This window comes from Dipodomys merriami, unplaced genomic scaffold (genome assembly GCF_024711535.1).
Source record: "Dipodomys merriami isolate MVZ:Mamm:240054 unplaced genomic scaffold, mDipMer1.0.p SCAF_10, whole genome shotgun sequence".
Classification (NCBI taxonomy): Eukaryota; Metazoa; Chordata; class Mammalia; order Rodentia; family Heteromyidae; genus Dipodomys; species Dipodomys merriami.
The window spans coordinates 18,200,729-18,218,163 of NW_027202271.1; the positions used below are offsets into that span (position 1 = coordinate 18,200,729).

Genomic DNA, 17,435 nt, shown 5'->3' on the forward strand with positions numbered 1-17,435 from the left:
CCAAGATCCCACCTCCAAACTGCAGATCCCTGGAAAGCAGCACTGGGGAAATGATCTACCCAGTTTGACTTTTAAGTCCTGAGCACCCTCAGGGAGGACAGGAGCCAACTGGACTCCAATCCCTAAAGAAGCTAGTGAGAAGACTAGGAGATGAAACTTCCTACCCTTACCCCCTCACCCCAAAGCCCTCTTTGAACCAGATAAAGTTCCCATCTGGTCCCAAAGAGACCGAAGAGAAAAGGCAGAGGAGTCAGGCCGGGCCCAACCCCCTTCTCCTATGGCCACCGCTCCCTGCCACCCCCCCCCCCCCCAATAGCTCAAGCTTCACTTCTCCAGGAGCACACAGGCCTTGCCTCATTTGCATACACGGTGAAAACGCTCTGGGCAAACTAGACAGTGACCTTGAACTGGGCCTCCGCAGCCCCTCAACACACCAGAAAAAAAAAAAAAGCAGCGTCGCGCTGAATAATTCCCGACCTTATGTTGATGGGGAGCCCAAACACAGCCGCTGGAAAGCCCATTCCCGGCGGCCTATGCGTCCTGCAGCCGCTAGATATTATAATTAAGTCCTGTCTCGGGGGCTCCACCACAGTACAGGCCTCTAGGATGCGGGAGGACTGGATGCGGGAGGGATGAAGGCATAGACTGAGAAAGTGTGGCAGAGATGGAGGGGTACCAGTTGGTGGATGAAGGATGCAGGCTTGCTTTGGGTCTTTCTTCAAGGAAAGCCTTGGACTATATCTTTGCCTTCAGCTTTAATTAACCCCTGAGTTAATGAGCAGGGCACGGTGGAGCCTGGCCAGCTGCGGCGGGGATCCAGTGGCCCAGGGACCAGCAGGCAAGCCACCCCTTCTAGCCTTGTGATTTGATGAATGTGCGGGAGAGTTTGGATGCACCAATTGCTCGGCTGTTGACCAACGATAATTTTGCATGGGGCCAGAGAAGTGCAGGCAGATTAAACCAAGCTAAAGGCAGCTGCCCAAGCCCTTGAGCTGTGAGTCCCTCTTAATCTCCTTAACCAGACTCATCGGACTCCTGGCACACAGCTCTTGCCCAGGCTGGATTTTTATTTGAAGCTTTACACCCTAGCCTCCCGCCGGCCCCGGGTATCCAGGTTGGGAGCCGATTTTTTTTTTTCCTTTTTCTTTTCTGTCTTTTTTTTTTCTTTAACTTTGTCTGTGCCCAGTTATTGAATCCATGAACCGAGTTGCATGTGTGATGTATTACTTAGAGGCAAACAGAGCCATGGTGGTGCACGGAGATACTAGCCGCTTTGATGGTCTGGGTCCATGGCAGGGTTTTAAAAAATTTCTAGGTTCACACTGGGCCTTTGGGAGCTGGACCCTAAGGATTCAGATGTTGCTGGTGGCTTTTGAGCAGCATTTCCTGAGAGAAATCAGAATTGGTTTCACAAAAGAAAGAGGGGTTTGTGCATGTATCTGTTCTGAATCTGAAATGTGGAGAACACGGACCTGTTTTGATGGGACCAAACCAGGCTGGGAGAAGCTCTTGTCTAAAAGGAAAAAAAAATCTTCACCCCATCCTCTGTTCCCCCGCGTTGCATCTGCCTCCCCGTGGCCGTCGCGCCGCCGCTCTCTGCGCCTAATCGTCTGGCCCAGGGAAACTGAGAGAAGCGCTCCCAGCCAGAAATTTGTGAACTGGGGAGGGATGGGGAGAAGCTGAGACCTTTGGGGAGGTCTCTTTTCTAGGAGATTAGAGTTATCAGGAAAGGGAAACGAGATTGGGGGGACTCCACCCCACAAAGGCTCAGGCAGCTCGGCGAAGACAGCTCGGCATCCCTCACACCAACAATAGCGGCTGGGCCGCGGAGGCCTGGAGAGCCTGGGCGGAGACCTCACTGCCTGATTGAAATCGGCGATCTGATTGCAATCGGCGATGTTTAAGTTACACCATGTATCTTTATGTCCAAAATACACCCCCCCAATAAAAACTTGTAAACATATTTCATTTGCATTCATTAATACATCTTGAAAGGTGGATTAAGATGCTGTGGGTGATATGAGATGAAATTTGCCTATGAGAGATGCTCTTTTCTGCAGCCTTTCAGCTTCTTTATCAATTAGGCACAAAAGGGCCAATCCAGGCCAGATTTCCTTGTCCATTGCTGGGCACCCCCCCAGGCTCTCCCCGCTCTGACTGGAGGTTGACTACTCCGGGCTGGGCTGTCAACCCTGCCGCCGCTCCGTCTTCGGTTCTGCCATGTGGGCCCTGCGTGGAGAGGGACCGGGCGGGCAGGAGAGACCGGGAGATTCGCCTGGTGGGCTGGGGTGGGGAAAGAGCGGACCAAGGCAGGGTGAAGGGTGGGCTCCACGCTGTGCCGGACAGGGCGGCGCCCGCAGGGACACATTTCTGTCGGGGTGAGCAGCTATGGTTAGGGATATGAAATCGCTGGGGGAGCGGTGGAATTCGAAGAATCTGCGTTTCTCGCTACCGCGTCCTGCAGAGAAGAGCAGGGAGGGAGGGAGGGAGAGAGGGAGGGGAGAGAGAGAGAGAGAGAGAGAGAGAGAGAGAGAGAGAGAGAGAGAGAGAGAGAGAGAGAGAGAGAGAGAGAGGTGAGAGAACCTTTTCCATTTTCAGTCTGTGCTTGGCTAATCCCCAAGATGATTTCATGTACATGGATTTCCTTCTCTTATATTAACTCAGACTATCCCCATCTCTCCAAATTTCTATAAAATTTCCCGTTTAAAAACTATATAGCTTGCCAAACCATTTATCTAACCTTATACTTCCTAAGCCGGGTAAAAGTTCAACATAAATATGATTGTTTTCTACTATGGACTCAAGAAAAATACATCTGGGGGATTGGGGAGGACATTACTTCTCTTTTAAACCCCCCCTGACTGTGCTCTGCCCCTAGTTGAGATCTGAACGTGCACTAACAAGAGTGCATTATCAAGCCTCTAGCTAGCATTAGGTTCTCAGCTGTCTCTGAAAGGAATCTCTGAGGCTTACATCGTTATCATTTTAACCCCCCAACAAGATAATTGTCCCTGGTTCTTACCCTCATTCTCATCCCACTCAGGAAGCAACCTCCTGCTGGCCTCTGCACCATTATTTGATGGTCTCAGGAGCAGGCTGATGGTTTGGGGGGTGTAGGTGTCTCCTTTGCAGTAGGAATCTGGAAGACATAATTTTCAGGCTTTGGGACCCGCCAAACCTTAATGGGGGGTGGGGGGCATAGTCTCCTGCCACCGAAGCTCCTGAGCCTCCCAGAAGTCACAGCAGAAGAGTAGCTTGAGCTCCCCTAGATTTTCGAGAAGCAGGTAAGCAGGTCTGTGCTCAGATGACACCAGTTTTTTTTTTTTTTTTTTCGTTCCCTCTGCCGGCCTACCCACCCTTGCTCTAAGAGTGAGTGAAAAGTGCGACACTGAGATGGCTCCTGGCTTGAGTGGGTGAGAAGTGACGTTTTCAATTCTTCTTTTCTTAGATGAGAGGACCCCAAAATATCTCTCCAAATTCCTCAGGAGAAGGAGCAGGATGCAGATTAACACCACAGCCACAGGGCTGGAAAAGATAACCACAGGAAAACCTGTCCTTACCCCCACTTCGTCTCTACTGTAAATAAACCCCGAGCCAAAGGGCTCATCCGTCTCCTTAAACAGCCAGTAAACTTTATATGACACAATATCTAATAGTAATTTATTGGGGAGATATTGTAAATTCCAACGGTTTTAGTTAATAAAGGAGCTAATTAAAGAGGGAAGGGCTGTACTTGGCCAGCTGTTGGCGATAAGATAATACATCTGGGGGGTTGTACAGGGGTGTGCGTGGGATGATATTTTTGGTGTGGTTTTTTTCCCCCCTCTTGCCCCGTGTCAGGCGATCGCTTCACAGTCTGCGCTACGTTTTATATGATTTTTTTTTAACAAAACCAGAATCCAGCGAATAAACCTGCCCCCCCACTACCCCCACCTCCACTAGGGATTGGGGAAGGGGGAAGTTGGAGTTGGTGTGTGGGGGGGGGGATCTCCTGTCCCCACCCCTCCCCCTGGCCGCGGCGCCCACGTGAGCAAGGCGGCCAATGGGTGGCCGGTGCAGGTTTAACTATGTTTAATGTCAGATAGCAATAAAGTAGAAGCTGCCGGTCGGGCCCCGCGGAAATGGGCGAGCATAATCTCCTGAATCCTGGGTTTGTGGGGCCGCTGGTGAACATCCACACAGGAGACACCTTCTACTTTCCCAACTTCCGCGCGTCCGGGGCGCAACTCCCCGGACTGCCTTCGCTGTCCTACCCACGTCGCGACAACGTGTGCTCGCTGCCCTGGCCATCGGCTGAACCATGCAATGGCTACCCACAGCCTTATCTCGGCAGTCCAGTGTCGCTCAACCCGCCTTTCGGCCGCACGTGCGAGCTGGCGAGGGTGGAGGACAGCAAGGGTTACTACCGCGAGCCGTGCGCGGAGGGCGGCGGTGGCGGGGGCATGAAGCGTGAGGAGCGCGGGCGCGACCCGGGAGCCGGGCCGGGGGCCGCGCTGCTCCAGCTGGAGCCGTCGGGGCCGCCTGCGCTCGGCTTCAAGTACGACTACGCAGCTGGCGGCGGTGGTGGTGAGGGGGGCACCGGACCCCCACATGACCCACCCTCGTGTCAGTCGCTGGAATCCGACTCCAGTTCGTCCTTACTCAACGAAGGCAACAAGGGCACCGGCACGGGAGACCCTGGCAGTTTGGTATCACCGCTGAACCCTGGCGGCGGGCTTTCAGCCAGCGGTAAGGACTCCTAGCCTACTGGTGCGACCAACTCCTACCGGACGTCTTACCAGGGCAGGTTGGGGAGTTGTGAGTAAGCGCTTCTTTTAAAAAAAAAAAAAAAAGAAGTGCAGCAGGGGCGGGAGGGGGCGGGGGGAGCCCTATAAACATGTAAATATCCCCATAAAAAGAACTGGTGAGATTTCTTTTGCTCCAGGCTGGGGGGGGGGGGGCGGGTAGGGAGCCTCGGAGAAAGGAGATACTGAGCTGGACTTCTCCAGGTTTGCGGGTAACAAGGTGGGGAAATCTTGGCTCTCTCTGTCTCTGTCTCTCTCTTTCTCTCTCCCTCCCTCCTTCCCTCCCTCCCCTCTCTGCATTCCCATACACGCCTTACCTTTATTTTTAAGAAACAGTAACACGTCTTACTTTGCCTCTTGGCCATGTCTATTCTAACTGATGGGCATTCAGTCCTGAAGGACACGAGAGAGCTGGGCTAGGGAAAGGGGAAGAGAATACGGGAAAGGTTTGGGGAGATCCGAGGTGCTAGGAAAGTGGAAATGTTGCAGGAGGTTGATCGGGCAAAGGGCAGAGAGTGGATGGAAAAAGAGTGTTGAAGTGGGGGGATTGGGAGGGAGCAGTCCCTGTTAGAAGACTTCTTTGGGTGCCTGAATGCTAGAAGGGAAAGGGATGGTCGGTGGTCTGGTATGAGGCCAAGGGGAAGGGCCTAGGGCACTGGGCTGATCACTAGTTGAGCCTCTGGCCAACCCTACGGTTCATCTCCACCCAGGCGCGCCCTGGTACCCGATCCACAGCCGCTCACGGAAGAAGCGCAAGCCTTATTCGAAGTTGCAGCTGGCGGAGCTGGAGGGAGAGTTTCTGGTCAACGAGTTCATCACACGCCAACGCCGGAGGGAACTCTCAGATCGCTTGAATCTTAGTGACCAGCAGGTCAAGATCTGGTTTCAGAACCGGAGAATGAAAAAGAAAAGACTCCTACTGAGGGAGCAAGCTCTCTCCTTCTTTTAGGAGACAGGACCTGGGCGTTTGCCCCAAACTGAGCCTGTCCTGGCAGAGAGCAAGGTGGGGAGGTGGCATCGCCTGGGACACGGTCCCCGCTTAGAACGCCAGGCATCTCTGCCAGGCCCTCACTGGACGTCTTCTTGTCTGTTTTGTTCGTGGTTCCCTCCCACTCCCACACACTCCGGCAAGCCCTGCCAGGTCCCAGACAGAGGGGAAGAAACCTAGCCAGGGAGAATGGAAGCCTACAAGCGGCCACCAGGGTGTCGGGGAGCTATGTGACACTGTTTTAATTGAGGTGGAACTGGGGAGCTGTGTCTCCCCCACTGTGGATCTGGAGAAACAGCGGCCCACTCACCCCTTTTTCTCCACTCCCTTTCCGTGGTCTTAAGTCTTTCTACTTGAAGGAGCAGACGAAGATGGGAACAGTGGGACCAAGGCACCCAAACTCACGTTACTGGGGTTAGGAGAGGCTGGAAGGAATGAGCAAGAATAGAGTATTAGCGGAGAGGGTAGCGGGTCTAAATGGCAGGGCCAGACCAAACTGGGAACCAAGGAGGGATTGAAATTTGGAAAAAGGAATGATCAGCAAGGCCAAAGTCCTCCCGGCCTGGACACAGAGTGAACTGAAGTGCCCACGTTTGGCAGAATGGGTTGCGGACCAGAGATAAGTCCCCTGTAGAACGGGTTGTCAGAAAGGTCCCCGGGTCTCCAGCCCTCTCCTCCTGCCCGCCCCGGGCGAACATCGGCTCATAGGTGTGCGCTGCTAGCTACCCTTGCCTCCGCCTAGGCGGCTGCAGACCAGATAGCAGCAAGCGGGGAAATTGAGAGTCGAATCCACGCAGCCGCGGGTTCAAGTAGCCACCCAGGTGCCACCACCTGGCCCTCCGGGAAGCCAGAGGCTGTGGAAGGCGCTGTGGAGAGCAGCCTTGATTGGTGGGGGAGAGTTTCCGGCATCCACGGCAGCAGCCGCTGATCCTCCCTTCCCCGCTGGCGTTCACGGTCACGGCCGGAGGCTGGACCGGCGTAATTTACGAGGCGGGAGGAGAAGCTGCCCTTAAAGGGGCTACCGGCTTGTGGAGGCCCCTCTCAGCCCCTTTCCCAGGCTGGCGACAATGAAAGAGGGGGGCGCTGCAGTTTCCCCACCCAATTCCTTTCTCTCTTTTCCCTACCCGCCCCCCAACATCGCCCTTTGTCTCAGGACCCCGCTGCCTCCGCCTCCCTGCCGGCTAGCCACGTAGTACCAGACCAGAGGGAGGGGCACATTGCTAGAACCAGTTGGAAGCCAAAGAGTGGCTTCTCCTAGCCGGAAGGCCTTTTATCTATAAAGCCCTACAGGCCTCGGTCGGTCGTGTGGATTCTAGGCTGGCTAAGGAGACAGGAACCATTGAGAGAGTGCACCAGCTCTCCTGCACCCAGTTTTTATTCATCTCCCCTAAGGTACCCAAACCTCTCATTGGCTCTCTCACCCCTTGTAAATGCAAGGAGGTTGAGAAGCAGGAGACTGGCGGTAGTTGAGTGCAATCTGGACAGTGTGCCTGCTGGCTTGGAATATTTCCAGCCTGGGGAGAATGTCCCCACCCTCCAAGGGCAATCCAGGGAGTGCTCCACTCTCCCAACAGCGCTGAGCTTCAAGTCTCTGTTCAGGGCTGTGAAGGAGCACAGGTAATCTATACACACACCTGAGCCCAGGAAACCATTGGGCTCACCCCACTCTCCCTATGTATATTTGCAAATAGGCAGCTTCACAGTCTTCTTGCAATCCTGTAGAGAGGAGATACAATCACAGGCCTCCCTCTCCACTGGGCACCTGACACCTGACACACTTCCCCTATTTTACTCTCAGCCACAGTTCCTAAACAGCAGTCTTCATTCCAGTTGTCCACAGCCTTTGTGGACTGGTCCTGGGAATAAAGCTCTTCTCCTCCTCCCAGCCTGCCCTTCTTGCAGCCCTTCCTATGACTGCTGGATTCAAGCTCCACCACTCTGGCCCAATTTTCACAGCCTAATAGAAAAGAGACTAGAACAATCCAAAAAAAAAAAAAAAAAAAAGGAGTGGAGGGGGGAGGGGCACACAGATATGCAATATTCTCTTTCCTTTGCTTTAAACGACTTCCGAGAGCTTCTTTGTCAATCTGTGTCCTGTTCAGTGTCTGTCGCTAGCACCTAGTGTAGTCCCTGTGAGTAGTAACCCCTCCCCTGCCTTCCTTCCAAGCTCACTGTAATGTACCTTCCTATTCAAACATGTCTTTAGCACGTTTCCCCTTTATATGGTCCTTGTACAGAGTTGCTTCGTCATATTAATATTAATAATTAAAACATGGATGTATGACAATGTGATTTTTAGAACAATTTCTAAATCTTGGCTCTCCTGTATATATGGCCTCTTCTGCTCAAAAAGACTGGGACACCCCCCACACACACTCTCTAGCCATTCCCCACTTTATTTTCTCCAGCTCAGGTGAATAATAAAAATAATAAATGTATAATAATAAAGGAAGAGCAGTTGCAGGGGTAACAAAAATATACGACCAGCCAGGATCTGTTGATGAGCTGCCATTGCTAGTCCCAAGCAATTACTGGCAAAGAGAAAATTGGGGGGCGGTAGACTGGGGGAGGAGAGAGCTCTGAGGAGTCATGGGGCTGTAAAAAATAATGTGGACAGCCCAGAGGTGGTAGAAACCAGCTTCAGAAAAGAAGGTCTATATTGCAGGAACTGGAATAGAAACTGGGCTGGGATATGAGAATTGTGAGGGGGTGGGGAGGGAGGAGTTGGTGGGCCCAGAACTTCAATCCAGTGGTTCTAATTCTGGGCTTCATTCTGAGAGGACATTTTATGCAATGTCAGATGACTGGGCAAGAGACTAAAGCACCTCCTGGTGCTACTGAAATATGCTCTACTTCTTGGAGCCAGCAAACCTTCTGAGCCTAAGTCTTGGCTAGTAGCTGGCATGGATCCATTGTAGCCATGAACCCTCTGAACCCTCCATGAAGGGCCTTCTCTTTGCTTCCTCTCATGTATCATTTGCTCCTCCATCACCTCCAGTTACTCTTTCAGGCTGCCTGGCTCCAGTCTGGGAGATAACTCCAAATTCCTCCACCAGACTCCCAGGCCTGTGTAGCAATACCAGGACCCCCCATTGAAGGAACCTCACAGCCAGCCTTCTGTCCTGAACTCTTGCTCTCCCTTCTCTTTTGCTTATTCTTGTATTAGAGAGGCTAACAAATTTAGACCAAGTCCCATTTTTTTCCTTTGCCCCTAATACCCATCTGCTTTGCAGAGCTAGGCAAGAAGGAGATGTCAAGCCTTGGAGTACCCATACAAAGGCCCCACCCAAAGCAGAAAAGGCTGGGGCATCCCACTTCTGGCAGCCATGAGCAGGGGGAGGGGCTGAGGGCTGTGCCTGGGTCTGAATAAAGAGGAGGAGGTCTGAATCCCAGTAAATCCAGGAAAAAGAATTGTCTTAAGACTTCTTAAAAGGTGCTACACTGGAAGGGTCAACAGCTTGGGGGAGGGTTCGCTTTAAAAAAAAAAAAAAACAGGAAATGTAGGGAAATCCTGTGTAACTAAACCTTAATTAAGGTCCTTGGTATGTTCTCAGACATTGCCTATCTGAAAGGGGCACTTGTTGGTTGGTGTCTATGGTGTCCATGAAGCCTCCTAGATTTAATAATGGAAAGAGTTGTCAGAAAAAGGAGGAACACTGCAGTTTTCTCCTAAGGCCTGAAAAGCGATTTCTTAGGTCTCCCGATAAATGAGGAGGTCATAGTTAGAATACATATCCAACCACTTAGGGTGCTGTGGTTGAGCTTTGAACCCAAGTGCAGACTATTTCTGTGCTGCCACTATTTGCCTAATTTAAGGTCCCAAAATACATCTACTACACTGAATTTCAGACAACGCACCTCGGCATCTTTGACTAGATGTGAAGGAGGAAGAAAATGAAATTATCTGAATAATGTACGTGGGGGAGATCATTTTTCTATTGTGCATATGTAAGCTTATATCATCCAAACGAGCTCCGTATTTGGAGCTGATAGCCCAACGAGTTGTTCTATTACTCCGCTCTCATCTGCCCAGCTTCGGTTGGGCATTCAAACCCACTATCGAGCTAGCGACAGGAGATGGGCTCGGCTGTCCGGGTCTTGTGGATGCTAATGTAGCCGGAAACCCAGGGCGATCGATGGCTCAGACCCAGACCCGAGCGAGGAGCGGGGCACCGCCGGCCCAGATCCGCAAACAAAGCAAACCCCTGAGACCTTGGGTTCCGGGGGGGCCCCCCAGCCCACACTCCTCCGTACACTTGTACCGGAACACCAGCACCCGTGTTTTTAGGCTCTCGATCGCTCGGGAAACCCATCCGGGAGCCGCCGGGCCTCTTTGTGCGGTGCGTGTTTGGAGGCGCCAAAGGTTCTCATGTAATTAATTCCGCGCGAGGCTAATGATAGGCCTAGGATCCCCAGCCTTAGGCTGGAGCGACCGCGTTTTCTCTATCTGCCGATTTTCCGCAGAAGCCCGTGTCCGCTACCGCAAGATGCCAGCCTCCTGCCGCCGCTCACCGTCGCGGGTCCGCGCGCCTGGCTCGCGGTTGCTGTCCTAGGGGAAGGCCCCGGAGACAAAGGCGGGTCAGCCGCTGATGGAGGACGCGGGCGCCTGGGCCGCTCCCCCAACCAAAGCCCGGGTTAGGTGCCAAAGACTCTGATACCCTGGTCTAATTTCCCACCTTTTAGTCTCGCCTCTGGTACATTCCAAGAGGTCCAAGCAAGAGGAATCCCAATGCGATCCAAACCCCGACTACTCGGAGTAACTGCCCTTCCAAACGTGCCGGCAGTTCTGGTCGCCTCCCGGGAGCTGTGAGCCCCCTCAAAGGACGGGATGACCCCTGCTGGCCGGACCGTTGGAGACTTATCTCTCCGGACCCGGTGCACCGGTGCGGTGCTGTCCGATCCCTCATCCCTGAGCACCCTGGGCCTGGTCAATGTTCCATGAGTTTGTGGGAAACCACGAAGAACAGCCGGTTGGAGGCACCGCCTAGAATGCAGGGACCAGACTGTTCTCTCCTAAGTGTCTTCCTAGGGGGGGCATAAGTGGCGCTGCACTGCCCAGCCCTTCATCCAAGCTTCTAAGGGCTGGCAGCTCTGCCCACAGCTGCTCCTGAGGTCAAGGCTAAGAGCTGTAGCCTGATATAGGAGCCATGGAACTGGGCCTCCACCAGACCTTTAGGATAGAACTATCTAGTTACTGGTGGGCGATGTCGCCTCTTTGTCAAGACAACCCACTTACTGGGGGAACTGGAGTCAAGTCTTCACGTTTTCAGTTTCTCTGAGCTAGAGTGGAGAACTTCCTTCCAGGATGGGTCTGTGCAGATGGAACCCACCAGCAGTCCTTGCTTGGAAAGCCATGAAAGTGACCTGGTACAAATAGGACCACGGCTCCATAAAATATACACTTGACTGTGTTGGGTGCATGGAAACAATCTATATTACATATGCATTCGGGGCATGCAAAATGTTTCTTTGTAAAATATACATACAGGGACATTTTCCTCCATTGCATGGGAAAAATCATACATAGCACATATATTCACATATAAATATTTATTTACATATATAATCACTACACATACACATATCTTCCATACAGAATTACAATCCCAAATCTGTTTAGCTACATGCTTGTATCTTCATAAAACACAGAAACATATCCCTGTACTAATATACCTATATAAAAAGCATATGAAAATTACAGCATGTTATTATATACCCACAAAGTACATATTTACCCCATATATTAAAAAATTCATGTTTTCACACCTGGTGTATGTACCAAATACATTAAAAATATTACCCTCAGGCTTGCATATTGTGTTTATAATATATATTTCTCTGGAAGTCTTAAAAATAAGGGCAGGAACATGGATCAAGATGCAACTCATAAACTTACTTGTTGAATCAAAACCACTTTATACAAATACTTAAAAGGTTTTTTTTAAAAAAAGAAAGAAAACAAGAGCAAGAGGAGACTTGAGTATTGATAATGCCAGTCTCTACCTGCTGAACTTTTTTTTCTGTGATTATATGATTTTTGTAATTTTGTCTGTGAGCATTATAAGTCTTTTCTATTTCCAAATAATGTCTTTTTCTGCATTTCTATTATACCATTTTACATTATATCTTTTTTCTGTCTTTCTACCATTTTTTGTCATTTTTGTTTATGCGCTCTATCATATAAGTAATTGCTTCTACTTTGAAACAGTACCTCTTGTCTACAGCCAGGGTCTGTATTAACGGCTAAATCCTGTTTGCTGTTTGCAGTCATGTCTATGGTATAATGTTTGTAGAGAATCAGTATTATACAATTAGGTCATTTCATGTGTATCAAGATGTACTCTTTAGGGCACAATGCACACATAGTATAACAACACTGTGATTTACAAAAAAAAAAAAAAAGGTAAAAGAGGCATAGTGGTCTGGTGAGGTATATAGGCAGGCAGATTATTCTAGGATGTGTTGCTGAGCACCCAAGGGTTCCTGAAGGCTAATAGTTTTTTTTTTTTTAATTTTGAGATCTTGAGCTTAGGGAGAAGCATAAAACAAAGGTTGGGCCTTTTTATTTTATGTTATCTCTCAAATGTGGCAACAATCCTGCTGCTCCACAACCAACCTGAATACCTGCCTTCCCAGACTTTCAGCTGTCATTCTTTCTGATCTTTAAAGTTAGTCACTGGCCAGCTGCAATCTCATCTCTGGATTTACCAGAGCTCCTTCCCAGCAAAAGGGAAAGATCCTTCCATAACCCAAGCTTTTTCAACATAACCCATTCCCAATACTTTTGGATAGGCATTTTTCTGGCACTGAGCTGGTATTGTTTTGGTCCCTTAAATATTAGTCCTATGTGAGTCTTAGCAGCTAAAACTCCGAGAGTCTGACACATACCTATGGAGAAATTCTTTGAGAGACAGTGCACTCATACCCAGCAGAGATATTGTTTATGGGTCCGCCGGTTCCGTGTAGACGCAGCCATATTTTACAGTCCAAAGGAATCAATTAATTAGCGCCTCCCAGTTCCCCCTGCCGCCGGCCGCTGCTCCGCTGATCGCGCGTAGCAGAGATAGATGTGCGTGGCCAACTCGCTGGTCTTGTTAACAAGCTTCGTCATAAAGATGGAGATGATAAGGACAGCTAGGAAGCTTTGGCAACCACGAGGGGGGGCTTTAAGGGCCCAGCTTGTCGGCAGCGTGGGACGGAGGCTGATGGGGAGTCCTGGCGCCCACTCGGGATAACCCTAGGGGAATGCACTCTATGAACTAGAACACCAATTATTCTCCCCCCTTCCCTGAAATTCACCCCCCTTTACCCAGCCCGAAATCAATTTTTAAAGTAAAAAAAACAACAACATAAAAATAAACCTCTATCCATGTTTTGCCCACTGCCACACTTGTTCCAGGACTCGCTCCCTTGTTCCTTTCCCTGTTTTCTCTTTCATTTGTGGTCTGTGTTCTCTTCCCTTCTCCAGCTTGTGGGCTCTCTCTGTCTCTATCTCTCTCCCTTTCTCTCTCTCTCTCTCTCTGTCTCTCTCTCTCTCTCTCTCTCTCTCTCTCTCTCTCTCTCTCTCTCTCTCTCTCTCTCTCTCTCTTTCTCTCTCTCTCTCTCTCTCTCTCTCTCTCTCTCCTTGTCTCTCTCTCTCCCTCCCTCCCTCCCTCACTGGCTTCCCGGCTGCTTTTTCTATCTTGTCGGTGTTGGCTTAGGTTCCAATGAGCTTGTAAAACAAAAACAAAAACAATAACAAATAGCCCCTAGTTGTTTTGCACCAGAATGAACACCCTCAGATTAAACCAGCCCCAGTGAAAATAAAATTAAAAAAAAAAAAAACAACCTTGGGTGTAATTGCTGGTTTGGGTTGTAGCATTTAATTCTGTTTATTCACAACAACGTACAACTTAACAGGATGGCATTGATATTAAAGGACAATAGGGAATTAATTGTACTTTTATAGTCATCTATTAAGAGCAGAAGATGATCTGAGTCTCCTTTAAAGGGACCAAAAAAAAAAAAAAGAGGGGGAGGAAGAGAGTGAAAGGAGGGGGAGGGAGAAATATGACTGAAGGGGAACAAAGATCTTTGCCTGAAGAAACAATGTAACACTAGACAGAACTATAAAGTCTGGGAATGTAAGAACGCAGGACTCTCTCAGCATCCCCCATTTGGAATCCTGTCCCCAGCACTTCCTGCTGAAATCTGGACCCTGACTACACAGTGGTATTCAAGGAAGAATTCATGCAATTATCCGGATAATTGTAGGGGGAGAGAAAACGCATTTCTGTTTTATTGTCTGACCCTTTCTGGTGGTGTCTGAGCAAAGGGGAAAGAGGAGGGAGGGAGGGATGGGTGTGTGAGATATAGAGGAAAAAGTAGGCTACTAGGGTCTCTCAGTATCACCCTAAATTCTACAAAATGGCTACTCCTAAATCAAGGCGGCCTTAGACAGGAGCTTACAGATTTTAAGACACATTCAAGAAAGCACAAGAGATCCAGTTTGAAGGCCTCTGATCCAGTTTCATTTTCGTTATTTGCTGAGCTTCGCTTTGTCTGCATAGACCTGCCTCCTCTAGTATTGTAATCATCACAAGTAAGTGGATAATAGATAATTATAGGGGTGTCTATAATATTATTTTATAGCCACACAAGATATGATTAGAGTTAGTGTCTGAAGCTCTTTTGGAACCCGGGAGGCAGTAAGATGTAAGGTAGGGAGGCCCTGAGTCTTTCTCATTCCTGTTTTTACATGTATGGGTATCTCTAGAAATCCCTGATACTCTGAATTCCTTCCCTTGTGTCTTAAGGGAAATTTCTACAATTTTAGGGACTGGAAAGCCTAGAGAAGAGTGAACAACAATTTGATACTCAAATTCTGTCTCTCATAGTCTAGGGAACAGAGGGCTGTGTCCTCCCTTGGTCCCGACTAACAGAAACTCAAAGGCTTAGCTCTTAGTACAAAGCTATTAGGGTTATGGAGACTTGACAGGTGAAGTCAATAAGAGCAAGATAATCAAAATCAAGTTCATTGTCAACCCTATGTGGTCACTGGGCCTGAGATGAAGTCCATTTTGGTCCCAAATTGGCCTGCTTTCCCAGATCCCACTCATCAAGGATACCTAGGGACAGGTAAAAGCTGAACTAGAATTGCTAAGGTCAGTTCTGCATGGTGACAGAGGATTGAATTTTATTTTTCTTGTTTCTGAAGTCAAGATACCTAAGGCTGTGGGAGAGAGAACGAGAAAGAGATGGTCATAAAGGCTGAGTCTGAGAAGGAGGCAAGAAAGACTTGAGGGAAAATATGAAACCATCGTCAAGACTAAAAGGAATGAGGGAACAAAAAGAGGCAGAAAGAAGAATGGAAGGAGAAAACAAAAGGAGGGGATAAAAGAGTGGAAAGAAGTAAAAAAGAGGTCGAAAGAGAGAGGAGGGAGAAAGGCAGTGTCAAGAAGGGTGATCTGTGGATGGGCTCAGCTTGGCCCTTTCTAGCAGTCTGGGTGGGCGGGGGCGCCATGACAAAGTGAAGGTCAAGTTAGCATCGTACCTTATAAGGAAGGCGTCGGGTCCTCCATTTCAGCCTTTTTCTCTAGAAGGAAGCGGCAGTGGCATTTCTGGTCTTGTAAACACTGGACTCGGTGAGACTTAAAAAAAAAAAAAAAGACCCTCCCTCTTTTATTGGGAGTGAGTTCTACCGGCTGAGGGAAGATGCAGACAGGAAAGTTGACTAATGAAGACTCCAGGAAACTTTGCTTTTTCTTTCCTTTCTCTCTCTCTCTTTCTCTCTCTCCCTCTCTCCCTCCCCCCCTCTTGCTCTCAGCCAGCTGGGGCTTCCTCCACCCCACCCCCCCATCTCCCTGTTTTCCATATCTTTCAGCACTATCTGTAATTCTGGGTTCCATCTCTCTGCTCCCCCTCTCCTTTACTGCAGACTTGTAAATCCGTTCCAAATCCAAGCCTAGCGGAGCAGAGTAAGAATCGGAGAGAAATTTAAACAGCACAAAGAAAAGTCCCCTTACAGCTTAAATGTCTGAATATCATGGTTTTCCTCGGGGGAAACAAAGCGCTATATTCGGTAAGAAGTGAGGTAGCAGGGTCGGGGAGGGTTGGTGTGGCAGGAGGTTTGGCTTTATTTATTTCTCAAACCCAGAGGCAGAAAGAAAGGGGGAGAAGCAGGGATATGACAGAGAAGCATTTTTCCTCTAGTCAACTAGCAAAGAAGGAGACTGGAACTGGTAGAATTGGAAGCAGAGTGCATGCGTTATAGGACTGGGTACCCCCAGAGTGATCTCCTGATCACTAAGCTGCGTTAGCCCAGGCTTTGGGTGCTAAGTAGCAAGTATATGACATATTTGCTGGTTTCAAGGAGCGGGAAGCAGGAATGGAGGAAAGCAGGGAAATATGGAGGGTAAAGGCGGAGCCATAGCCACAGGCAGTCAGCCAGAGGGACAGAAAGTGAGATCCGGAGCAGTGTTGGCTGCGGTGGGCAGCCTAGGACTTAGCCTAAGGTGCTGGGAAGAAGGAGCCTACACGAGGGATCTTTAGCTTGATTTTCTTCCTCTTCAGCAGTGCTAAGATTGCAGGGGTAGGGGAAAAGTTGAGATGTGGGGTGTCTGCAGAAGGCTTACCTCCTTTTATCCCTCCTGTAGTTCACAGCTCCTTGTCGACTCCTCTGTGCTCACGGAGCCATCTTAAGGTCTGATGATGTTTTTAAATTGGCATTCTGATGGCAAGGGAAGAGAAGGATGCTCAGAAAGCAATGAAATATTTAACCAATTAAATCTGATGCTCAAAAAAAAAAAAAACCCCAACCAACCCTAATTGTTGTCACCTATACCTTCCACAACTGGAAGGGGGAAATTAGCCCCCTCCCACTTTCCCTACCTGGCTGGGATATCTCTGTTATTAAAAATTTGAAGTGGGGTCTGCAGCGGCAGCTGGAGCAGCAGACAGGTCAGTGGAGTTTCTAGGCCTACGTGCTTGTGCTTGGTGCTCAATTACCCTGTTGTTCTGATAGTGGAAAAACAAAGAGATCTGATTTGATTGTGTTTACTGATATTAAAGAATCCTGGTTGGCCACACTGCTTCTGTCTTAAAGATCTAAGGTGATGAATTTCACCCATGGACAATTACACTGGGAAAAGTGACACTGTATCACAAAGTGCCTGGGTTCTTTGCATAAAGGCTAGAAGGGTGGCCAGGGCAGAGATCTTTGCTGACAGGAAGCCTGAGGGAGGGAATGGTAGGTTCTCTTTGGCAAGAGCTAAAGTTCTATGAGAGTTTTTTTTTTTTTAACCAGTCCAAATGGACTGGGGTAGAGGGCTTTCTTATGTGCCATCAGCTGGGAAAGGGGGTGCTCCCAGAAGTGACTAGCTGCGATGCTTCCCTCTAGTGTGGGAAAGATAGAGATAATTCATCCTGCAAAAAATATTCTTCGTGTCTGCTACAGACAATCGGAAGGCTCTTTGGAGATTTAGGGACATTCAGAAAGAGGAGGGGCAGATCCAGACATCCTGGTGAAGGCAGAGGCTGAGGTGTGACTCGGGGTAGTTTGGGAAGTCTAGGGGGAAGGTTAAGACTAAGAAGGTATCACCCAAATCCATTTCCTCAGAGAAGCCAAACACACAATGGGCTCCAATATTGAAAAACCCCAGATGACCTGCTTCGAAGGCATATAA

At 49.3% G+C, this 17,435-nt stretch overlaps 1 protein-coding gene and 1 long non-coding RNA gene across 2 annotated transcripts; one reads left to right on the forward strand and one right to left on the reverse strand.

The window, feature by feature from the left end:
• Positions 1 to 1,965: 1,965 nt before the first annotated feature.
• LOC138837107 (uncharacterized) lies at positions 1,966 to 12,797 on the reverse strand. Its single transcript, XR_011375180.1, has 3 exons — positions 12,661 to 12,797; positions 3,023 to 3,139; positions 1,966 to 2,458 (listed from the first exon to the last, which is right to left on the reverse strand). It is a non-coding gene; the product is annotated as an uncharacterized lncRNA (long non-coding RNA).
• On the forward strand, positions 4,026 to 5,834 carry Hoxc12 (homeobox C12). Its single transcript, XM_070035890.1, has 2 exons — positions 4,026 to 4,728; positions 5,495 to 5,834. The coding sequence occupies exons 1-2, from the start codon at positions 4,122 to 4,124 to the stop codon at positions 5,731 to 5,733; spliced, it is 846 nt and encodes a 281-aa protein (XP_069891991.1). The 5' UTR covers positions 4,026 to 4,121; the 3' UTR covers positions 5,734 to 5,834.
• Positions 12,798 to 17,435: the final 4,638 nt, after the last annotated feature.

Excerpts from the sequence above, each read along its gene's own strand:
- Hoxc12 (XM_070035890.1), top strand. The coding sequence starts at position 4,122 with ATGGGCGAGCATAATCTCCTGAATCCTGGGTTTGTGGGGCCGCTGGTG. Across the intron at positions 4,729-5,494 it reads CGGCGGGCTTTCAGCCAGCG|GCGCGCCCTGGTACCCGATC; the intron begins GTAAGGACTCCT and ends ATCTCCACCCAG.